At 33.0% G+C, this 25,233-nt stretch overlaps 2 protein-coding genes across 2 annotated transcripts in view; one reads left to right on the top strand and one right to left on the bottom strand.

Moving 5' to 3' along the window:
• Positions 1-5,619: 5,619 nt before the first annotated feature.
• On the top strand, positions 5,620-13,648 carry LOC132722651 (uncharacterized). Its single transcript, XM_060707173.1, has 5 exons — positions 5,620-5,755; positions 7,478-8,730; positions 11,293-11,481; positions 12,010-12,178; positions 13,124-13,648. The coding sequence occupies exons 2-5, from the start codon at positions 7,530-7,532 to the stop codon at positions 13,317-13,319; spliced, it is 1,755 nt and encodes a 584-aa protein (XP_060563156.1). The 5' UTR covers positions 5,620-5,755; positions 7,478-7,529; the 3' UTR covers positions 13,320-13,648.
• Positions 13,649-15,647: 1,999 nt separating this feature from the next.
• LOC132722647 (uncharacterized) overlaps positions 15,648-25,233 on the bottom strand; it is a 21,005-nt gene continuing 11,419 nt past the window's right edge. Inside the window, exons 11-18 of the mRNA XM_060707168.1 lie at positions 24,547-24,658; positions 23,577-23,713; positions 20,720-20,846; positions 19,980-20,022; positions 19,079-19,211; positions 18,492-18,647; positions 16,842-16,892; positions 15,648-15,751 (exon numbers count right to left, since the gene is read on the bottom strand). Coding sequence (XP_060563151.1) covers positions 15,648-15,751; positions 16,842-16,892; positions 18,492-18,647; positions 19,079-19,211; positions 19,980-20,022; positions 20,720-20,846; positions 23,577-23,713; positions 24,547-24,658 — 863 coding nt within the window. The remainder of the gene's footprint in view (positions 15,752-16,841; positions 16,893-18,491; positions 18,648-19,078; positions 19,212-19,979; positions 20,023-20,719; positions 20,847-23,576; positions 23,714-24,546; positions 24,659-25,233) is intronic.

Here is a 25,233-nt window from a genome sequence, read left to right as displayed (position 1 = left end):
ATCACTTCAATAAATGCAATATAAATACTAAATATTTCTTTAACATATGTGCCACTTTGTGATGTAACTGTGAACATGATGATATATTTTAACATCTAATAATTAAAAACTGTGAATACCATGACAATATAACTATATATGAGCCGCGTCACGACAAAACCAACATAATGGGTTTGCGACCAGCATGGATCCAGACCAGCCTGAGCATCCGCGCAGTCTGATCAGGATACATGTTGTTCGCTCTCAGTCTCTCTACTTGTTATAGGGTTTGTAAGCGAACAGCATGGATCCTGATCAGACTGCGCGGATGCGCAGGCTGGTCTGGATCCATGCTGGTCGCAAACCCATTATGTTGGTTTTGTCGTGACGCGGCTCATATAATAAACGCGACGTTCACATATATATAGCATATTTACTCAAAACAAAACAATATGTGGAAAAAGTAGACAAGCTGAAAAATGTCGATTTCCATCGTAGGCAATGGCAGATTTCAGATTTGATAAGCCATATAAAAGCTATTTATAAATTATATAATAAAACATATATGTACTTTTTAGCTGGTGAATATGATGTGATATATACTGAAAAATTAACCTCGGCTATCGCCTCGGTTAATATTAACTTTTTCAGTACATATCACATCATATTCACCAGCTAAAAAGTCCATACAATGTATTTGTATAATATCTGATATCCACCTATTGAGATCAGAGATCATGAAATGTTATTTTTATCTTAAAACATTTTAAAAAGCATTGGAAAAGGTGAAAATTTGTTAGTTCAACGAGTTAGAGAAACCTTAAATAACATAACATAACATAACATAAATTTTATTTAACATAAAATTGTAAACATACAATTTATAGTCAAATCATATTCTGTATAGTGTAAAGTGTTACAAGTTACAATTAGCCGAGAAGTATTGTTAACCAGTATGAACAAATGTTATGATATATGTAACAGAGTTTGCATAAGAAATACTTATACATGTAAGAAACAAATGTACTTAAACAAAGAAGAAAAAATATTTGTTAACGTTGCCGAGAAGTATTGTTGACAAATATGAACAAAGGTTACGACATAATTGCATAAAAATACTTATGCATGTACACAGTAGAACGAGATTTGTTCACGTGCCGAGAATTATTGGTGACAAGTATAAACATAAATACATTTAAATATGTAAGAAGCTAAGCAGAAAGATAATTGTTAACGTTATATCATCGATATCCACAAATCAAACGGCAATTCGTAATGTGATACATTTTTATAATAGACAAAATCGTAATGTAAATCACGGTGGCTATAGGGTTACATAGGGCTAACCCTTATCCCTACTATGGCCCGATAACGCTCACCCGAGATGAAATGCAAAATACGAAATGCAACATCGTAGGACTGGAAAAATAGTATCGTAAAAAGATCTATTGCTAGGCAAGGTCATAATTTTTATAATTTCGAAATACATCAGTGGGTCCTAGTTAAGGTCATTCAAAGTGCAAAAATCAGGTTTGCGGACCATACTTCAAAATCTAAAAGTCGGGCACGTGGTGAAGATATCCAGTGAACATCCTAACATGGTCAAAATTTGAAGTCCGTGAAAACTGTTTAAATGATGATCAAAATTGTTTACTTAAATACGCCTATAGGCTATGGTAATATTCTCTCAATGTTAACAAATTTACACCTGGTATCGATATTTATGAGTGAATCTTTAAATCAATCATCAGTTTTTGACATAAAGTTTTTTGTCCTTTCGTTATTTACAATAAGAGATAAAAAAAAGTGGCAGAAGAACAGTTATAAAATAAAATTGTTTAGAAGACTACCACATGACGGGCGGATGGCTGGACAACTTTTGATTCATAAATCTCACAAGGGCCAGTGCTCAGGTGAGCTAACAGTGTTGATGCAGGAAACATTCTGATATATTGACACAAATTTAATTGCTTTTAACAGAGATCTATGTCTCTAGTTTTAATAAAATAATCAAATATGCTGAAATGTCAAGTACTGTTAAGATCACTTATTTTGAACAGACTTTATTGTATTTTCTTTATGTTAGAAAAATCACGGTAAAGTTGTTTTTTTCTTGAGCTTTTAGTTATTTTTAGCTTTACGGTAGATTAACTTATATTTTACAATAGCTTTCAAGTTAATACTTATCTTTTTATTAATAACAAAAGCAGATTATCGTAATATTTCACCAGGTATGTATGGTCACATTCGGAAATTTCACCTCAATAAGGCTAAAATGTAATTTATAACTGTGCCGCCCAGAAGCTGCACACCTCCAAGTGAGTTCATTTCGTCTCAAAAATTAATCTGTGGAACAAAAAAAAAATAATGATAAAATAAAAATAAAGATAAATTTGAGAAATACAAAATAATTTTCACGATCCCATTACCGTTTTAAAACATAAATGGTATGCTGGTATTTTTAACCGCGATTCGTCGTTACCGTTTGTACACTGTGGCAGTATATGAGACCAATACTACATAAACTACATAAGTGATTAAAATCTTATCTTTACATAACAACCAATGATATGCATTGAGGCTAAAGTAAAGAAATGATAGACGGTTTAAATTAAATGTGTCAAACTTAATACTTTTAACAAACTTAATCAAGGGACAACAATGGTTCAGATTTGAATGTGATTATAATACCTTTTTATATTTTCTAATTATTATTTCTGGCATGAAGTCAGAAACGTATATCGGGTTAATGAAATACAATTGAGAAAGTAAAATTAGATTTAAGGGTGTAATACCATAAAGTAATATGAGGTCGAATTTCGCAAACCTTTGACCATATTTTGCATATTCCTTAGATCTATAAATCGGTAAATAAGAATGGAGAAACACGTGAAGGTTTAAGTGTTGACAATCAAATAATTATAAAAGCGTACAAGATAAAACAAGCAAAAGTTTACATTCAATGTTATATAACTTAATATCATAAGAAGGTCTTTAATCTTGATATTATGTCTAATTTGTATTCACTTCTTTCACTATAAAACAGACAAATTTTTGATTGCCTAATATTATTTTTTTTTAATGTTGGAGAACCTCAGATGTCCCAGATATGGTACCTAAAAAGAACTACCTATGTCCCTTTTTGCTGCAATTGGAAGCAATTGGTTAGATGCAAGTGATAAGTTGTCAGCGATCTTCACCACTGAACTGGATCTCAACCGCTCAACTCAGTCTCCACCGCTCAACTAATTACACGATGTATGAATTGGACCATTTGCCTAAAAAAGGTTTATAATACATAATCAAGTACCACACACATTTCTCTATGGCATAACCAGCGATCAAAAAGATTTTATCAGCACTTCTGTTCAATCAGAAGTATTCATGTATCGGTTCATTAACTAATCCTCTTCGTTGTCTTAGGTATTCATTTGCTGGTTCGGAAGTATTCGTTCTGATGTTCAAAGTTTTCCGTTCTAGGGTCACAAGTACTCCTCAATATGTTCATAGGTATTCCTGTGCAGGTTCGGCAATATTTATTGTCAGCTTCAAACATTTTGGCTAAATTTCTCCGAATATACATGTATATTCTACTCTTTCAGCTTCAACAAATGAAACTCGTTTAATTAAGCTATGCTTATATGCTGGCGCTAAAAAAAACGCAACGCAACAATTATTGCATTACACTTTGTTGGTACTTACAAACTTGTCAACGCTGTTGTATTAACGTACTTGTATTCGTTCTTACAATCTGCTACTGTTTAAATTTACTCGAACCTGTTATGAGCGATTATATATTACATCACTTATAGATGCTTTATCTCAATTGCACTCGCACATGCAACTTCCAATTCTCTCGTAATGAATGATTGCGGCACACCGCTAAGTTCCAATGTTTTAATGCACTCGAACTTGCTTCCTATAATTTATAATGATAATGATGGGTCAACATAGGAAAGCTTTTTGACGGGTAACGTCGTACGTTTCATCATACGTCTTTGAAAAATAATTTTAAAGGTAAATTGCTTTTTTGAATGTACATGTGCAATATAATCTTTAAAAAAATTGCATGCTTTGCACTTATATTTCATGTCGCATATTGTTAAGAAACTACAGGCAGAATCGAAGTGTAATTGATGTTATTAAGTCATCATTCCATATCAATAATTTTCTAGGTTTAAATAAAATAAAACAATAATTCCTTTAATAGGAAACTACATATTTTACAAAAAAGTTTCTTATAAGTTAAAGATATTATCTTTGTAAAATACGTATCATTCGAATCAATAAAGTTGCACAAATTTTCACTGATGATAATTTAAAATAACACGATCTTAACCCCTACCACATTAATTATTTTTTAATGTACTTCCTCATTTTTTAATATTTTTAATACGGACTATACAATTGATCAATATTAGGGAAAAAATAAAACATTACTAAATCTTAAGCGAACAGTGCAGGCCATGATCTTGGTCTACAATGCTTGCATGGGAGAAATATGTTCGTGCCAGCAAGGGTTAAAGGAACTGCACTGTTTTTTTTCATATGGCGGGACTGGAAATAATTTTTTTCCAGATTTATGTTCAAAATTTCAGATCATTTGTTTACTCCGTTTTTCTAGAATAATTTTTCTAAATGTGAAAAAGACCCAAAATTGAAAAACGTTGCAACGCTTTTCACTTCAATCGGAATAAGAATAGCACAGAAATACGATATTCAAGTATATTTCTTAAATATATTTGCATGTCTGGCTGTTTTAGAGTGACCAAGCTGATTTAAGGACGAAGTTCATTTTTTGTGCAAATTTTCAGGCTTTTGGACCTCAGATTGCGTTCCCTTTAATTTCATACTAAATTCTTAAACTTGACGATATTTAGTTGAGAGTATATCGTTTAGAACAGTGTACTTAAATATAAAATTAATACAAACTTCAGAATCTTATTATTTTCAAGTCAAGCTGTTGCGTTCTTCAAACATCACACACACACATGGAGAAAACAGTTGGGGTGGTATTTTACAACAGTAGCAGTCAATGCGTTTCTATTTTAATTTTCTTTAAGGTCACCATTTATAATTATTATTAGCAACCTGTCTTTTTAATCTGTTATTTATGCAACTTCAAAAAAGCGGATACTTTGAAAATCTTTATCCAAAATGAAAACCCGGTTACATGGAAACAAATAGAGCCGATTTAGATGAATGAAAATGCTTATTGTTTAATTGCGTACCTGTCGCGTCTATTTACTTTGATTTATGTTTTTAATGCCACGTCCCTGTGGAATTCTTATATTACCGAGATCTTATTTGAAAATAGATTAAGCTAATACCCCGTGGCCTAAGATTAATCTATTAATATGTCAGTGAAAAGAACTTCGTAAATAAAGCTTTATTGATTATATTACCATATTCAAATTGATTAATTCCGTATTATTTGTTAGAAATAATGGAATTTCGCGAGCCATTCAAACATATTGAAATGTACACGGAAACTCTGAAGTGGTGACAGTAAAAAATGTTTGTTGTAGAGATAAATACATAATATTGTGGTTATAAACAAATATGTGGATGAATTTTACGGTAAGTATTAGATTTCATGTCGTCCGTTTCAAGTTTCGGATTAAATTTCATAAATATATATTAATCAAATTATTCAAATAACTGTCAGTTAACTGTCAATTACATGTTTTGTTTTCTAATTTGATATTATTACACAAATCAAAATGCGGATTACCGTGGCTTCTTTCCCAAGCATTTAATCACATTAAATCACGAAGTAAGTTTGAAATATTAATTAAAAGATAAAAGAGAATGATACGTGCAATTCCGAATAAATTACAAAAAATCATAACTGATATGTGTTAAATAAATAAATAAATAAATAAATAAATAAGAGATTGTTTTTGTCAATTGTCATGCATTATAATTGTACTGATATTTTTGATCTTCATTTCGTCGATTAGACAACTGAAAGAACGCATTTGTTATCAGTAATTTGTTCAGTGTTTTTTGCTCTTCAATAGATGTTATTATTCTATAAAATTAATTTAGTTCATAATTATAGAGAAGCAAAAACATGACAATTCTTACTCTATCAAATGCAAAAAATTATGTTTCACTATAAGTTATATATATATATATATATATATATATATATATTAAGAAATACAGGGAATGGCTTACAGTGAGTGATATAAAATGAGTGGTTATAGTGAGTGATATACAGTGGTTGATAAACAGTGTGTGATATTATCACCGTGAATTTAAAATGCACAGTGATTGATATGCAGTGAATGTTTGAAAGAGTTAATAACAGTGAGTTACATACAGTGAGTGATAAAGTATTTAGTTATATTCAGATAGTAAAACATGTAAAAAGTAAGTTATATACATTGAGTGATGTAAAGTAAGTTATATACAGAGATTGATGTAAAGTAAGTTATATACAGTGAGTGATGTAAAGAAAGTTATATACAGTGAGTGATGTAAAGTAAGTTATATGCAGTGAGTGATGTAAAGTAAGTAATAAACAGTGAGTGATGTAAAGTCAGTTATCTACAGTGAGTGATGTAAAGTAAGGTATATACAGTGAGTGATGTTAAGTAAGTTATATACAGTGAGTGGTGTAAAGTAAGTTATATACAGATATTGATGTAAAGTAAGTTATATACAGTGAGTGGTGTAAAAAAGTTATATACAGTGAGTGATGTAAAGTAAGTTATATACAGTGAGTGATGTAAAGTAAGTTATATACAGTGAGTGATGTAAAGTAAGTTATATACAGTGAGTGATGTAAAGTAAGTTATATACAGTGAGTGATTTAAAGTAAGTTATATACAGTGAGTGATGTAAAGTAAGTTATAAACAGTGAATGATATAAAGTAAGTTATTAACAGTGAGTGATGTAAAGTAATTTATAAACAGTGAGTGATGTACAGTAAGTTATACACAGTGAGTGATGTAAAGTAAGTTATATACAGTGAGTGATTTAAAGTAAGTTATATACAGTGAGTGATGTAAAGTAAGTTATATACAGTGTGTGATTTAAAGTAAGTTATATACAGTTAGTGATGTAAAGAAAGTTATATACAGTGAGTGATGTAAAGTAAGTTATAAACAGGGAGTGATGTAAAGTAAGTTATAAACAGTGAGTGATGTGTAGTAAGTTATAAACAGTGAGTGGTGTAAAGTAAGTTATAAACAGTGAGTGATGTAAAGTTAGTGATAAACAGTGAGTGATATAAAGTTAATGATAAACAGTGAGTGATTTACTATGAATGATGTTGATAAACATGTATGTAGATAAAATCTCAAGAATAAAGTTCAGTATTTCATTCACGAGCGATAAAAAAGATATTTAATATTTTATTTCATAAAGTTTAATACAATCTCAATGTTATATTTAAGTTGTATCTCATTAAGAAGTATAAGATAAAATTGTTTTTGTATGTAGTAAGATGAAAATATATGTTTTACGTATAGTTTGATTCTTTTTCAGAATATTGACCATTAAATATTGAAAGAATAGAATACAATCATACATATCGACAATGCCTCCTGCAACCGGACTTCAGTTCTACCGAAAGAAGCAGACGATAGATCAATTAGCGCTCGAGCGTCCCCAGTCTTTGCCTATTTTTAGGTCATGTGTTCTCAAAGCTTTAGTAGCTGTTGATCGTCGAATTGATCTTCTGCAACAGTCTTACTATGGTCCCGAAAACGACATTGAACAAGAGATTAAGCGATGGCTCGGGCCACTTTCAAAAGTTCTGAAAGAAAGCAAAATAACCTACTTATTATGCAAAACACAGCTTGACGATGCTGTAGCAAAATTTAAAAGGTCCGAGGGAGATCCAACGATGGTTGTTGACTTCGACAAAGAAGCTATAAGAACAGTTATTGACATTGTCGAAAGAGTTACTCAGTATTTGAAAACGGGATTTGCGGATATTATCCGAGACCTGAAAATTATAAGTGAATATATGTGGAAATATTGCCTGAGTTTTTCATCGAAGGAAGGAGATTTGTACCTTGACACCGCTGTTAATTATGAACGCCAACGACAAGAGTTTTCCGAGGCAATTAATTTTAACTTGGATGATATAATAAACATGGCGGAACAGTTCGAAACAAAAGGAATGCAGATACAGGAACTTGGTTTTGTCGCACGTGATCTTGCAGCACGTTGCAAGGCAGCGCACGCGCCCTTCTTAGTTATCATACCGCAGGCGTTTGAAAACTTACGACATGTAGTTACGGGAATGAGAAAATGGATTGAAGCAGACGAAGGTTACTCTGATTTTATTAAATTTGACATTGACGAAATGGAAATAAAGAGAGATAATCAGGACAAAATTGTACGTGACATGCAAATAAAGTGTTCAAATTGTGACCATAAGTTAAAAACGGCCAAACGTTATCTAGTCGACATAACAGCTGAAGTGAATAGTTTTAAGAACCGGGAAGCTTTGTTGACAAAGGAAAGGGACGATTTGATATCTGAAAATAAAGATGTACTAGTTGACCTCGATATAAAAGTGTTCCGAAAAGAAGAAATGAAGGCTAGACTCGATACACTTTCGGATTTTGAACTAGAAAAGTTTCATCAGCTTGATAGTGAAATCGAAGAACTGAATGAAAAGAAGCCACAGATTGAGAAAAAACTGCATGATCTGAACAAAAAACTGGAACTTATCCGAGATCGAAAAGACACCATGTCAAAACGCCAACATGAGGTTGAAGATGCTACTGGTAATTATTATATTTTATACTTAGCTTGTTGAATTGTAACAGTGTTGAATTGTAACAGGATATATCAAAATCGTACTGCATGTAGTAAACTTAATTAACGTGTATATGACAGGAGCAAACAATTTTGTCAACGCAGTGGTGTTAAAGTAAGTTCTAGTATAAGGTACGGAAATTGGCAGTTATTCCTGGCGGAAAGTGCCAGACAAAAATATTCCAAAACAGTAACATTCGTTTTTGATTAATATTCGTGCAAAACGGACGTTTGCTAAGTCTTGGTAGTTACTTTAATAACAACAGCAGGGGATCGAACTCGGAACCTATTGTAAGACAGTGTTACCACTTGATCTGGTAACACGTTGTTACCACTGAATTTAGTAAGACATTGTTGCCACTGAATCTGGTCACACGGTGTTACCATTGAAACTGGTCAGACAGTGTTATCACTGGATCTGGTCACACGGTGTTACCATTGGATCTGGTCAGACAGTGTTACCACTGGATCTGGTCACACGGTGTTACCATTGAAACTGGTCAGACAGTGTTGCCACTGAATCTGGTCACACGGTGTTACCATTGAAACTGGTCAGACAGTGTTACCACTGGATCTGGTCACACGGTGTTACCATTGAAACTGGTCAGACAGTGTTAACACTGGATCTGGTCACACGGTGTTACCATTGAAACTGGTCAGACAGTGTTACCACTGGATCTGGTCACAGGATCTGGTCACACGGTGTTACCATTGGATCTGACCAGACTGTTATCACTGGATAATTTCAGGCAGTGTTATCACAGGGTCTGGTTAGACAGTGTTACAAATAATACTTTATTGTGCATTCATTTTAATGTTATAGCATTCCTATTCATATCAAGTTGCATATAACACAAACATAACATCTCTAATTTTAGTAATTTAGTTAAATTCTTCTCAAATAATCTGGCAACATTATCAATATAACCTCCAAAGATAAACTTTTGTTTACAACTAATGATATTTTTGACTCTATAGATACAAACCAACCTTTTCAGGTAACAGTCAATAGTGTTTTGTCTGCTTCGGTTGTTTCAAATCAATAACAGAACTGAACAGAAATTATTTCTACAATACAAATTTTAAATATAACAAATTGCTAAACCCATGATGTTATTCAAAGTACAGTATTGAATGTCATTATACGAAAAACTAAAGTTTGTAGATTAACATAAGGGAATGTTTCCCATATATAAGAACACAGACCACTCTTGGTGGTAAGACAGGGTTTATGTGCCGTAATACGTCACGGAACAAAAACAAATGCGCGCGGTTGTTTAATACTCTATTTTTTACGAATCTAATACACAGTTACAAAATCCATTATAACAACCGCATAATGATAGTTGATACTTATAAACATTAACAGACAATTGGTTTTTAATGATAATACATGTACACAAAGTTACCCAATTTTTACCTTACCAAACATGGTTATTATATTAATTATAATGAGGGGAAGAAAACCCAAAAAGTTCCAAAAGTGTGTTAAAGTTTATATTTCGCGTAAAATAAATATTTAAAGTTCATATATTCTTTATGAAAATTGCAGTTTAATTTCTTTGTAAACACTGCATTTAGTATTCCTAACAAACATTTCAGTAAGTATTCCTTATTGATGATACACTTAAACAACAGTTAGTATTCCTTAAAACAACAACAACAACAACAACAAAATACAAAACAAAAACAAACAAAACATTACGAATTGCAGTTTTGATAAACATTACAGTTTGTATTCCCCATAAACACTTCAGTCCGTACTTCGCTTTAACATGATTAAAAAATGAAATATGATATTTTTTTAACTATTGAACAAGAACCTTTTTTCAGAATGAAGGGGTGTTGCGCTTTTCGGAAGGTTAAGTGAGGACAAAAATAATGCAAAAATGTCACCATATCCTTCTTTGAAAACATTTACTAATTCATAACATTCAATAATTTTATGAATGAACGACAGTCGATATAATTCACGTAGAAGAAATGTCTATTAGCGATTGTTGAAGTTCATTATGATATGTATCTTAAACAAACCAGTGTAACGGAAATCTATAAAGTTGTACTTTAAGGGTGCATCAGCATTAATCATGTCTAAGTAATATGAGATTAAAGTATTCTTATAACCACTTATAACCATATCTCTCTGTAAACAGCATAGTTTCGTCGTATATGATAATATATTCTATCATTTCCATTGAACGAGTGATATATTGACATATTGAGGACACAATAATACCATTATCTTATTACACCAATATTTCGTTAAAACTCGGTAGACTTCGCCACTTTCCGTGCCTTATAAAATGCTTGACAGGATCGTGCTCCTGGGCATCGCAATCTTTACTTGCGGAGAAGGCCAAGATGCTGAGAAAAATGGTTACCGGTATTCACACCTATTGATTATGCCTGTTTTCCACAAAAACGAAAATTATAACATAGTGACTGTAATAAACAGAGCTGTTACTCATCATCATCATCGTTTTTATTACATTTGAACAAGCATATGCTCAAGATAATCTCTTGCGTTTCAGTTGAAGTCCGGAAGATAAAGAAACAGTTTAGAAAAAGTGAAGTAGAATTAGAACGTCTCGACGCTAATCTGTCAAGACTTAAAGAAATATATAGATACAAAACAACGCCCGAAATATTGAAAAAGATCTTCCATGGCATGCCTTTAACAGCTAGACACGTTGTCAACAAGGGAAAACGACCTATTATGGGTAAAATTGAATTGAATTTCCTTCCGTGATTTTTCTCCTGTAAATTTGAAATATGTCCAATTTCTATTTATGTAATATACATCATAATGAACAGTATGCGACTAGCAAAATAAACTTTTGTTAACAAGACAATGTTTCACAGATAATGCAATACCCCATGGCATGACCGTTCATTGACGCCAGCTTGTACTATATCTTTAATATTAGATGCCAACTTCGCCATCTCCCCCCCCCCCCCGACAAAAAGTTGATAGCGAGAAATGCTGAATGGATTCAACAGTTAATTTTCCATGGCTTAAAATAACTGAGTGTTTAAAGAACATGTATTTTATATTAAGGTCTTTGTACTTATAGAGATCAATAAATTCAGCTACTTTTTTGTCAAACTTGCAGCGTTCGCAAATGATCATAATTTCACATTTAAATTAGTCGAAATTGTATTATAATGAAGATCGGTCTATGGATAAGAAAGGCATTCAGTGGGGAACTAAATTTCTAGACAGCTCTCATTTCCGTGTCTGATTTCAGATAAACTGGAGAGGTGCTGTAAAATAACTGCATCATATATCGATACTGATTGGACAAGACTGTACCAGGTTTTACCTTTCCATCCTGCACGAGGTGAACAAACCATCCTGAAAGACGTGGACGAGATCAGCAAGGAATATATGCGACATATAGCAGAAGAGAAATGCAGGTAAAAGTTCAAAAGATGGTATAAATATTGCATGAAGATCATATTAATGTGAGGATCATCGAGTTTTGAACTATTCATGTATTCATTGATATACTTATTAAAGTAATTGCAGCTGGTATTAGACCTCCGCCAATGGAGTGTCATCTAACCCTAGTGGGCGAGAGTTCGAATCTTTAAGGTAACTTCTATACTGGTGCTTTGCTAGAAATGCATAGAGTTTTATAGGAGCGTTGTGCGTGCCAGCGTTAAAGGTGACTGTCTCTCAAACAAGGGGTCGTGGGTACGAGTCACATCCGGGTCAACACCATGTTTCCTCATATGCTAATTAACACTAATAAGTCGTAAAAGCAGACTGGCAATTAAGTTATTAATTCCAAGTTGCAAAAACTTGTCTTTACAATCAATCTTAGATGCATATTCAGACTTAACATTAAAGATCGTGTAACTCATTTTTCTATGGGCTTTATATCATAAATATAATGCTCAAATGAAGATTTATCAATATTGTAAGTTTCAAAAAGAATTATTATATTTTGTAAAGATATTACCGAATTTACATTTTCCTGTTAATAAAGGGAGGTAATTAGAAATTTATTTTCTGTTAAGTCTAAGTCAAATTTTTCAATAAGAAATGAACGCATACATTTCAATGATAACATACATGTATAATGTGGAAAATATTTGCAGTACATATTTTACATATTATTCGATGTAGAAAATTGTTTTAGAAGCATAGTTATATGCATTATATAAAATTGCAATTAAGTGTGGCAACAACCTTAATTACAACATACAGGATCTTTGAACTGAACTTACTAAAGGCCATCATAGCAGCGCTTCGTGTAGTACAGCTTTAGGTGCCAACATTCAGTAAGCTAGCTTAAATAATGTTGTGTTTTTGTTTGATTTAACATTCTAAATATTTCCATACTGAATTAACTTCAGGCAAGGTTTATGGAGATGGAGAAGAATGCATACTCGCGCAAGCGTAGAAGACCTGAAAAAAGCTCTACTTTCTATCAAGCGGAAGGATATAGTTGAAGCAATAGATGAGGATATAGTTCGCAGGGCAAGCAAGCCCAATATTCCTTCGCCTGCATTCAGAACAATTAGATTCCCTAAATTAAAAGCAAATACTTGAAAAGAGACGATTGTGCCGGTACATCACTGTAGTGGGAAAAAATCTTGAAATACACTAACCTAGCTAAAATGTTATTATAACAATCCTTATGTTTTTTAGTCAAGAAAGATATCATATTGTTGTCAAATAAAAATATCCATCATTTACATGTATCACGGCAAACATTTGATTAACGATAGGTACATAAGCAGTTGGCGAGTCTGAAATTTCGGACTTGGTATAAACGAACAAAATTTTTTCAATAGCAAATGGGAACACGTTATTTTAACGTGCAGTTTTGGTAAACTATGAATTCTACAGTAGGATTTTAGTAAAGTATTCAATGTTTCTTTTTCAACCGTTGTTTATTTTATCCATCAATACTGTAATTTGAAATTATTCTATAAAGGATAAATTCATTGAATTATTTCCTTTCATAAATAGTTCTGGAATATGCTACACTTCAAGTATGACATTGACCTTTAAGAAATGGTCATGGATACTCAATAGCAACCAGATGTCTTTATGCATTGCTGTCTAAGTAGTGCATTTATAGGATTTAATTTCCTGAAATTCGCAAGTTCTAATTTGCCCAAAATTAACATGATTTATTGCCCGCAAATTTCACTAAGCTCTCTAAAGACGTTGACAATTGAAGAAGCCATTTTGATTTTGTGATCGACATATATAATGTTCCAAAAAAAATGCGAACTTATATGCATGGCAAAATAAAGCCCGATCAAGTAAAACAAGAAACATGGCAATGCTATGAAACCAGGTTTTCAATTATCACCATTGTAGATAAATATGTTGTAGTTAAAATACAAACACAAGCAACAAAAAATGTAACTATGTGCAATGTAAATCATGAATAATGTAGGAGGAATTGCGTACAGAGGTAATTGTTCACTATATATTCTATATAAAGAAAAAACAAAGGGCCATAATTAGGTCAAAAATTATCCAATCACAAAACCCTGACAATATGCGCAAGTGCACTTGATGACAAAGGTTCTGTGAAAGTATGGTCAAAATCCGTTGAGAAATGTAGGAGGAGTTGCGCACAAAGAAATTGTTAACTATATCTTCTACATAAGGGAAAAAAACAAAGGGCCATAATTAGGTCAAATATTATCCAATCACAAAACCCCGACAATATGCGCCAGGGCACTTGATGACAAAGGTTCTGTGAAAGTTTGGTCGAAATCCTTTGAGAAATGTAGGAGTTGCGCACAGAAGAAATTGTTCACTATATATTCTACATAAGGAAAAAAAACAAAGGGCCATAATTAGGTCAAATATTATCCAATCACAAAACCCCGACAATATGCGCCAGGGCACTTGATGACAAAGGTTCTGTGAAAGTTTGGTCAAAATCCATTGTGAAATGTAGGAGTTGCGCACAGAAAAATTGTTTACGCCCGTCCACCGACAAACCTCAATATAATAACCAGTTTTTCCCTGCGGAAAGTCTGGTTAAAATGTGGGAATGTTGTTTTCTTATAAAATGACGAATAGATAATATCATGAGAATTTCTTTTCTTTCTACTTTTATTTAAACCATTATGGTAACATCAAACCATCACAAAATGTACAAGTGTTGAAATCTGCTTGCAACCATTCCACATCTGAAATAAAATAACACGAATTTCTATACATGCATTTCGTGATATTTGTGAAAATACTGAGATAATTCAATGGACATCACATAATAAAAACTTTTATTATATACTTATAAATGAAATATTGAGAAATATTGAGAAATATTGATGAAATAAAATGCGTATTTTCATTTTCCGTATTTTCACTGTAAAAATTTATTTTTCACTGCAGTGAAACATATTTTCCGTATTTTCACTGGTGTCTTGCCGGACTACTTTCTTTTAAATTCTACCAGTACACAAAATTTAAGGGAAAGTTTTTCAAATTTTATCGCAAAAAAGAGAAAAATGTACATAATAAACAGAAAATTCAAGTTTTTTCTATAAATACATGATTTATTTTCATCTTGTGGCATGAAAATTACCATAATTCAGACGTGGCTACCGCCACTCATGAAATATTTATTTTCATACCACTCGATGAAAATAAATCATGTATTTATAGAAAAAATTTGAATATCCTCTATATCTACAATTATTAGATGTGATATATCTTTGGCATAAATTATAATGTGCTTCTTTATACATTCTATAAACGTTGTTCAGTCTCAGTAAATCCACGTACATGCACTATAGCCAGGAGTTACATACATGTAGTACAGTAAGTATTTTGACAAACACAAAGTATACAAAAACAACGGCAGAAGCCACGTTTTGATGAGTGCAAGTACAAAATAAGTAAAAACTGTTACATACTGTTTAGGCTTTCTGGTGATCTAGCAGTCCCATCACATATAATACAGGTTCTGTATTGTACTCCATGTACAGGCAGCAAACTTTTACAACACATATCTGAAATATATATAAACTGTATAACTAACGTCCAAACAAAATGTTTGAATTTCATTAGTGAAAACGATACCATAAAGGTCAAGCTTACTGCTGGAAAAAGGCCATACATACCCCTCTGGTAGCCTTGATGTTTGGCTTGTCGATTTTATGACATTTACATATGAAAACTTATCGGCACCTTTAGCTCTTTAAATAAGAATATTTGAGCCGTGTCACGACAAAACCAACATAATGGGTTTGCAACCAGCATGGATCCAGACCAGCCTGCGCATCCGCGCAGTCTGATCAGCATCCATGTTGTTCGCTATTAGTTTGTCTACTTGTAATAGGGTTTGTAAGCGAACAGCATGGATCCTGATCAGACTGCGTGGATGCGCAGGCTGGTCTGGATCCATGCTGGTCGCAAACCCATTATGTTGGTTTTGTCATGACACGGCTCATTTGCTTTGATACTAAGACAATGAAAACATTGTCTAATGAAACAGATACATTTGGATCTTGATGACTTTGGGTTTTAGTTTCTGAGATATTTGCAGTTTGGACTTTACTGATACTTTTAGTTTTTTTGGACTTTGCATTTGGATACTTGGTGACTGTTGCTTTTAAGTTTTTGAGACACTTGCAGGTGTCCTTGTTAACTTGGCTTTTTGTTTCTGTTACAATTGCATGTTGAACATTGGCTTTTAGTTTCAAAGACATTTGCATCAGCAACCTTGGTGATATATGAGCCGCGTCACGATAAAACCAACATAATGGGTTTGCGACCAGCATGGATTCAGACCAGCCTGCGCATCCGTGCAGTCTGATCAGCATCCATGTTGTTCGCTATTAGTTTGTCTACTTGTAATAGGGTTTGTAAGCGAACAGCATGGATCCTGATCAGACTGCGCGGATGCGCAGGCTGGTCTGGATCCATGCTGGTCGCAAACCCATTATGTTGGTTTTGTCGTGACACGGCTCATATGGTTTTAGATTGTGTGATATATTTATACTAATGTATTATTTAATTATTAATACAAGAAACTAGTATATAAATAGATAAGATATTATTTAGTACCTAAACAATCAAAAGTAAACAAGTAAAATTTACCAAATAAATGTCCATTGTCACAAAACCATCTAGAATGGTTCATATTGAGATCTGTTTGTTGTTAAGGATTTCAGCTAAATTGTCTAACAGCTTTGAATTTTTAAGTGTAAGATATTAATTAAAAAAATTCAATATTCAATAAAAGATTTTGAAAAAAAACTGTGGTCAAACTGTGTGTCTGACTGCATTAATTCTACTTGCATAACCCATCAATTTTCTGATACCTGAAAACAATTAACAAGCATAGAATTTTTTACCACAGATACATATGTAAAGGAAAGTTTTATCAAATATCTATTTTTTGACCAGTTATTATTGACATACATGTATTCAGTATATAGGTATCACAGTACATATTGTGACAGTAACAAGAGCTGTCGGTAGGACAGCAACGCTCGACTATCCTTAGTGCTTGATAGTTAGAAAAAAATGCTTGATACAATTACCTCCTGCTGTTTACAGGTTGGGGTAATGATGGTGAACAAGTGTGCAAAGTTTCAAAGCCATATGTCAATGGACTTTGAAAATATTTGAACTATTACAAAAACTTTAACGTAAATTCTAAGTCGAAAAAGGGGCATAATTCTGTCAAAATGCTTGATACAGTTACCTCCTCCTGTTTACAGGTTGGGGTCATGATGGTGAACAAGTGTGCAAAGTTTCAAAGCCATATGTCAATGGACTTTGAAAATATTTGAACTATTACAAAAACTTTAACGTAAATTCTAAGTCGAAAAAGGGGCATAATTCTGTCAAAATGCTTGATACAGTTACCTCCTCCTGTTTACAGGTTGGGGTCATGATGGTGAACAAGTGTGCAAAGTTTCAAAGCCATATGTCAATGGACTTTGAAAATATTTGAACTATTACAAAACTTTAACGTAAATTCTAAGTCGAAAAAGGGGCATAATTCTGTCAAAATGCTTGATACAGTTACCTCCTCCTGTTTAAAGATTGGGGTCATGATGGTGAACAAGTGTGCAAAGTTTCAAAGCCATATGTCAATGGACTTTGAAAATATTTGAACTATTACAAAAACTTTAACGTAAATTCTAAGTCGAAAAAAGGGGCATAATTCTGTCAAAATGCTTGATACAGTTACCTCCTCCTGTTACAGGTTGGGGTCATGATGGTGAACAAGTGTGCAAAGTTTCAAAGCCATATGTCAATGGACTTTGAAAATATTTGAACTATTACAAAAACTTTAACGTAAATTCTAAGTCGAAAAAGGGGCATAATTCTGTCAAAATGCTTGATACAGTTACCTCCTCCTGTTTACAGGTTGGGGTCATGATGGTGAAAACAAGTGTGCAAAGTTTCAAAAGCCATATGTCAATGGACTTTGAAAATATTTTGAACTATTACAAAAACTTTAACGTAAATTCTAAGTCGAAAAAGGGGCATAATTCTGTCAAAATGCTTGATACAGTTACCTCCTCCTGTTTACAGGTTGGGGTCATGATGGTGAACAAGTGTGCAAAGTTTCAAAGCCATATGTCAATGGACTTTGAAAATATTTGAACTATTACAAAAACTTTAACATAAGTGGTTACGCCGACGCGGACACCAACGCCGACGCCGACGCTCGGGTGACTACAATTGCTCTACTTATTCTTATCGAATAGTCGAGCTAAAAATGTGAAAGGATACCAGAATTACAAACATAACATTTCATTTCACATTTTTTATCTGTGAGAATATTCCCAAGCTGTAACTTAGTATCATCAATACCCTCTACATCATTGACTCTGTCTATGTGCTGATTCAGCCATGTATACATGCTGTACACTACAGCTAGACCTGTCCCTGAAATATAAACACTATTGTCACTACGTATGTCAAGGATACATTACTAAGTTAATTCTTCATGACATGTTCTCTTTATAGCTGCATGTGAAAGAGTTGTATCACATTTATTTTATTTCATAAGTTAAAACTGCAATGAGTCTATTACAATATCAAAGTTCAATGATGAGATAATGATTTTACAACTATGGCATCCTGTTGAATGGTACAATGTAAATCTTATTTTGTACAGCTTATAATCAGACAGGGTACTGTGCAAAGGATGCTATGCAAATCCACAACTTTGAAAAAAAGAAATCTGTGATACCTTTTTTGTTCGCTTCTGGTATTCATATACTAAAATCTGAAAATTTAGAGTTCCAACCGTCAAGCAGAGCAAATCTCTTAAACAAAGTGTGTCTGAAAAAGGTTAAAGAATATATTTATATTACCTTTGTTTGAATCTGACAAAACCTTTTCCACCTCAATGCTCGCCACACATTGTTGCATAGACACTGCCAGGATCTTACACCTTAGGTCAATTGTTTCTTTCTCTAGTTCTTCTATAAGTTCCTCCTGATCGTACTATATATGTAAATATAGATAAAATATATGGAATAATATACAGTAAAACTTCTGTACATCAGCACACTGTAAAGCAATAACCTCTTTATAACAATACTTAAATTTCTTTCCAAATGTAAGAATCTCTATAGAGCATCTGCTACATCTTGTAGGAACAACCTAAATTTCTTACCTCCCCAAGTATGAATGTTCCTATGGTGAGGTTTAAATGTAAGGAATATAACACAAATTGACTTCCGAGAAACTTAAAAGTTTTATTTTTCAAGTATATTTTTAAAAATAATAAAGTAGATATTATAAAGATAAAAAGTTTATAATAAAATAGGTGTAACTCTCAGCCAGCATGTCTGCTATATACAGGTGAGCGACTTCAGGGCCATCATGGCCTTCTAGTTTAATTGTGATATCAAATCAGAATTAGCTTATGTTATCTTATTATTGTTTTGTTTATGTACATTTACATTTAATGTACTGATATTTATTTTATGTAATTGTATGCCTGAGAAGGCCCATGATTGGTAATAAACACTATTCTATTCTATTCTTCTATTCTTGTCTGCAATTTCAGTCAAATGTCTGTAAACTAACATGCATTTATCATTCCTGGAACCAACCAGTACTAAGCAATTAATGTAAAGTTTCTTTCTTCTGTGAACCACAGCCTGCCCCTGGCAGCTGAAATAAAATACTTTAACAAAACTAGCTCTGAATTCCAACAATACAAATTTTATTAATACATCAAATTAATAAAAAACATAAAAAACTTACATTTTTTTCTTTATTGTATCTGTGCTTAAGCTTAGCTGCATATCTAGAGAAGGAAAACTGGCAGTTAGAAATCAGGAAAAAGATTCATACAGGACCAACACAGTCCTATACATAACCATTAAGATTTTATACACAGAGGTGCTGTTTGTAAGACAGATTGCTTAACTTTACCCAGTACTTGACAGTAAGAAAATGGGTATAACTCTGTAAGAAAGATAACTCAGAGTGATGGGACCTGTGCCTATTATGTTAAATAATCAGTGTGAAGTTGCAACCCATCCCCTTTAGTAGTTTTGGAACTTACTACCTTGAATCAAAGTGTGACAGTGATGCCAACACTGATGCAGACAATACGGGTGAGTACAACAGCTCTTGCGATTCTTTGAAAAGTCAAACTAAAAATTATTTTTTTAACAGGTAAACCACAATGTATTTTAGATTATATAATAAATGGTACGAAAGATTTATATAAAGGAAGAGATCTTATTTCATAATTGAACTTGAATAAATACAGTTTAAACTACTAAATTACAAAATAAATAAATGTAAGTTCATGAAAATGTTAAAAATGATTACTTTATATGAAATATACCTTTAAATGCGCCTTATAAACAGCAATTAAAGAATTCATAACAGTAAAAAGAATTCTGTAAATTTTCATGGAATAAACTATTGAATGAAAAATGAAATTTAATCTAGCAAGTTGATGTAAGTTGTGAAAAAGCCATAGACATTAATACCTTCTGAGTTTTTGTCTTCTGAGACACTGTTTACCTGTGTCATCTACTGTCTCAATATCCTTACAGTTTTTACTCAACACATGTTGACGAAACAGTTCTAATACATCATGTAGATCACCAATAGAACCTTTCAAGTAATGCAATAAAATCAATAATTCTCTGTACAGTATATGAATACATTCAACTGAATGAACATCCTTGGTTAACCTTGACCTTTCTAACAAGAGGGCCATGATGGCCCTGAGGTCGCTCACCTGTATATAGGCCCCCCCAACCCCCACCCCACCCCCAAAGTTGCAGAGCCAATTTAACCCAAGGGCTTTTATTTGCACAAACTTGGTAGACACCCATAAGAAGATGTTTTCATGCTAAACATTTAAGCTCTAGATCATTGGGCTTTTTTAAAAGAAGATTTTTTTTAAAGTTTTTACTATACACATATAGTTAAAAACAATGACACCCCTGGGGCCAGGCCAGTTTTGACCCCAGGGCTTTTTTTTGAACAACTTTTGTAGACACTTACTAGAAGATGTTTCATGCTTAATATCTAAACTCTAGCTATTTGGGTTTTTTCAAAGAAGATTTAAAGTTTTTGCTAAACACATAAAAAGAAAATCAATGACCCCCGGGGCGGGGCCAATTTTGACCCTGGGCTTTTATTTGAACAAACTTGGTAGACACCTATTAGAACATGTTTGATGCTCAATATCTTAGCCATAGCTCTTTGAGTTCTTTAAAAGAAGATTTTTAAGTTCTTACTATATGCATATAGGGAAAATCAATGACCCCCCGGGGCGGGGCCAATATTCACCCCAGGGCTTTTATTTGAACAAACTTGGTAGACACCCATTAGAACATGTTTCATGCTAAATATCTTAGCTCTAGCTCTTTGGGTTCTTTAAAAGAAGATTTTTTAAGTTTTTACTATATGCATATAGGGAAAATCAATGACCCCCCGGGGCGGGGCCAATTTTGACCCCAGGGCTTTTATTTGAACAAACTTGGTAGACACAAACTAGAAGATGTTTCATGCCAAATATCTAAGCTCTAGCTCTTTGAGTTCTTTAAAAGAAGATTTTTAAGTTTTTACTATATGCATATAGGGAAAATCAATGACCCCCTTGGGCGGGGCCAATTTTGACCCCAGGGCTTTTTTTCGAACAAACTTGGTAGACACCCATTAGAACATGTTTCATGCTAAATATCTTAGCTCTAGCTCTTTGGGTTCTTTAAAAGAAGATTTTTTAAGTTTTTACTATATGCATATAGGGAAAATAAATGACCCCCCGGGCGGGGCCAATTTTAACCTAGGGCTTTTATTTGAACAAACTTGGTAGACACTCACTAGAAGATGTTTCATGCCAAATATCTCAGCTCTAGCTCTTTGAGTTCTTTAAAAGAAGATATTTTAAGTTTTTACTATATGCATATAGGGAAAATCAATGACCCCTGGGGCGGGGCCAATTTTCACCCCAGGGCTTTTATTTGAACAAACTTGGTAGACACCCATTAGAACATGTTTCATGCTAAATATCTTAGCTCTAGCTCTTTGGGTTCTTTAAAAGAAGATTTTTTAAGTTTTTACTATATGCATATAGGGAAAATCAATGACCCCCCGGGGCAGGGCCAATTTTGACCCCAGGGCTTTTATTTGAACAAACTTTGTAGACACTCACTAGAAGATGTTTCATGCCAAATATCTAAGCTCTAGCTCTTATGATTTTTTAAAAGAAGATATTTAAAGTTTTTTCTTTCGGTTGCCATGGCAACCAGAGTTTTGCATGTAATTAAATTCTTTGAACAATTTTTAAAGGTGACCACCAAAGGAACATTCCTGTGAAGTTTGGATGAAATTGGCTAAGTGGTTTATGAGGAGATGTCATTTAAAGTAAAAGTTACGGACGGACGACGGACGGACGCCGGACGAAAAGCGATCACAAAAGCTCACCCTGTCACTTTGTGACAGGTGAGCTAAAAAGAAAGTAAGAATTCTATGTTTCAATTTTCAGATGTCATTTTGCAACATTATTATTACTGTTGGTCAATATCAAATTTTAAACTAAGCAATGAGAAGCTAAAACACAGGAGTTTGAATGTCTATTAATAAATTAGAAAGTTTAAATATAAGACATGTGTATAGTTAAATAGCCTTACATTTTACTATCTTTTTGAGTCATTGATAGAATTTCATTTTTTTACATCATGAAATCTTATTGCACCTGATAATACATAAAGAGGATATTGAAAGAGTGTAGCTTTAAGTTGAATAAAATCATATTATGCTAGCCTCTGGCGAGCATAATATTGTTTTATTCAACATGTTCAATAAATTTAGTATTGGCTCGCATAGTATGATTTTATTCAACTCGTTCAATAAATCTAGTATTGAATCTACACAAATATAATATTTTATTTATCACATACAGTTTACAGTTAAAAAGAGCTTTTTTTCTTTGATGCGTCTATGCCTAACGCTAACTTTAACGCACTTTAACACTGTGTTTATTTATATAACACAAATGACGTCACATCAGTGTTATTACACTAGTGTAAAATGGTTTTTATTACATGACTTTATTACACTCCTGCGCAGAAGTTATGTGATAAAAGTGTACCGTATAATATACTGTTAAATGTGTCTATAAAGTCAATACCTGTATCATATTGTGATCTTTATTTGATAAACAAGCTGTTTTTATGCACAAATTTTAATATATTGCATACTAAATGTTGCAATTGAAAATACAGATTTTTTGACTGCTTAAAGATGCTCTTTTACAGCAAATGTAGTATGCTCAAAGGTGGTCTATAGCACAAATATGATTGTACTTTTGTTTAATATTTTAATCTAACTTACGTTCTGGGTTACATAGTTTTGTTACACAATTTTCCCGCCATTTGAGATCAGTGGTAAAGTCATCAATACATCTGATATTTAATCTGGTAGCTGTTTTCTTCCACTGTGGTGAGAGATGATCAAATCCTGGTTTTGGCCTGTTGAAGTATTTACCAACATTTGAGCCGCGTCACGACAAAACCAACATAGTCCGTTTGCGACCAGCATGGATCCAGACCAGCCTGCGCATCAGCGCAGTCCGATCAGAATCCATGCTGTTCGCTGTCAGTTTCTCCACTTGTAATAGAGTTGGTAAGCAAACAGCATGGATCCTGATCAGACTGCGCTGGGCTGGATCCATGCTGGTCACAAACCCATCATGTTGGTTTTGTCATGGCACGGCTCATTTTTCTTATAAGAATATTTCTAGAGAAATATAAGGTAAACAAAGTTGTTAAATGAGAGTTTTCCTTCACCCAAATTGTCTTTTCTAAGTATTGTCAGCTTTTTGTTTGTCACTTCAACCATCAGAAACTTTCACAAGCTTTAGATCATAATTATAGCCAGAAAATATAGAATATTTAGAGAAACATTTTTTTCTGCAATAAGTACATGTAGTTTAATTCCCTTCTCTGACTGTGACATAAATTCACCTTAACATCTTTTTAAAAACAAGATATGTTCATTACACAGCTTGTTAGACTTTTCTCAGTGATTGATATTATTGAAAGGGTCATAACTCTGTAAAAAGGTAACTCCGATTTATATGACCTGTGCCTATCATATTAGATAACCACAGAGAACAAGTATGTGAAGTTTCTACCATTGAAGTTCTGAAGTTTTGGAGATACATCTTTGCACACAAAGTATTACGGTGATGCTGATGCCTGAATGAGTACAATAGCTCTCCCTATTCTTTGAATAGTTGAACTAAAAAGTGTTTATAGCAACAGTTTATTGTTAAGATGAAAATACATGTGGTAATAAATACCTGACTATGAAGGCTACTAAAACTTTGTTTGATGATACACAGAATCCAGGTGATATCCAGGAAGTTGACGTACTAAGGTCTAAATTGGCTTGCACTGCTGATAGTTGTATTTCTGGTGGGGGAAAAAAACAATAAAATAAACATATATTCAGTGTGTACTATACATTATGTTTTAAATTTCATTTACTGTTGGTATGTTGGTAGCAAACTTACCGTGGATAACTGTAACAATGATAACAATGTTAAATCACTAAGCACACATATTAAATGTATCCAATGTTAGGGTTTTTTTACAACCCAATGGTGTGATGCAACAGGGAATATTCTACATCTTCAAAACATGTTTCAGTTTACTAAATAACAATTCAAATATGACATGAAATTTAGATTTGATCAAGACTTGCATGCAGTATCTAGCATATAACTGTCTGTAAAACAAGTTTATTAATGGCATAAATAGGTTTAATGCAAATAAAATTGTAAATGCTACCTTTTTTATATAGCTTATAATTTTGTAATATAATAATATAATAATGCACATGTATTTAAAATACTCTTTTGCCAAAATGAGATAGCTGAGGCCTCTTCACAACTGCAATACATGCAGTGTTGACGTTTTTACCCTCAAGTTATCAGACTGAGAACTTAAATTCAAAGTGTAGCTGACAGAGGTAACAAACAACAAGT

The sequence above is a fragment of the Ruditapes philippinarum genome, unplaced genomic scaffold, assembly GCF_026571515.1.
Source record: "Ruditapes philippinarum isolate M1 unplaced genomic scaffold, ASM2657151v2 ctg4012_1_1_1_1, whole genome shotgun sequence".
Taxonomy (NCBI): Eukaryota; Metazoa; Mollusca; class Bivalvia; order Venerida; family Veneridae; genus Ruditapes; species Ruditapes philippinarum.
This window is presented reverse-complemented; position numbering and strand designations above follow the sequence as displayed.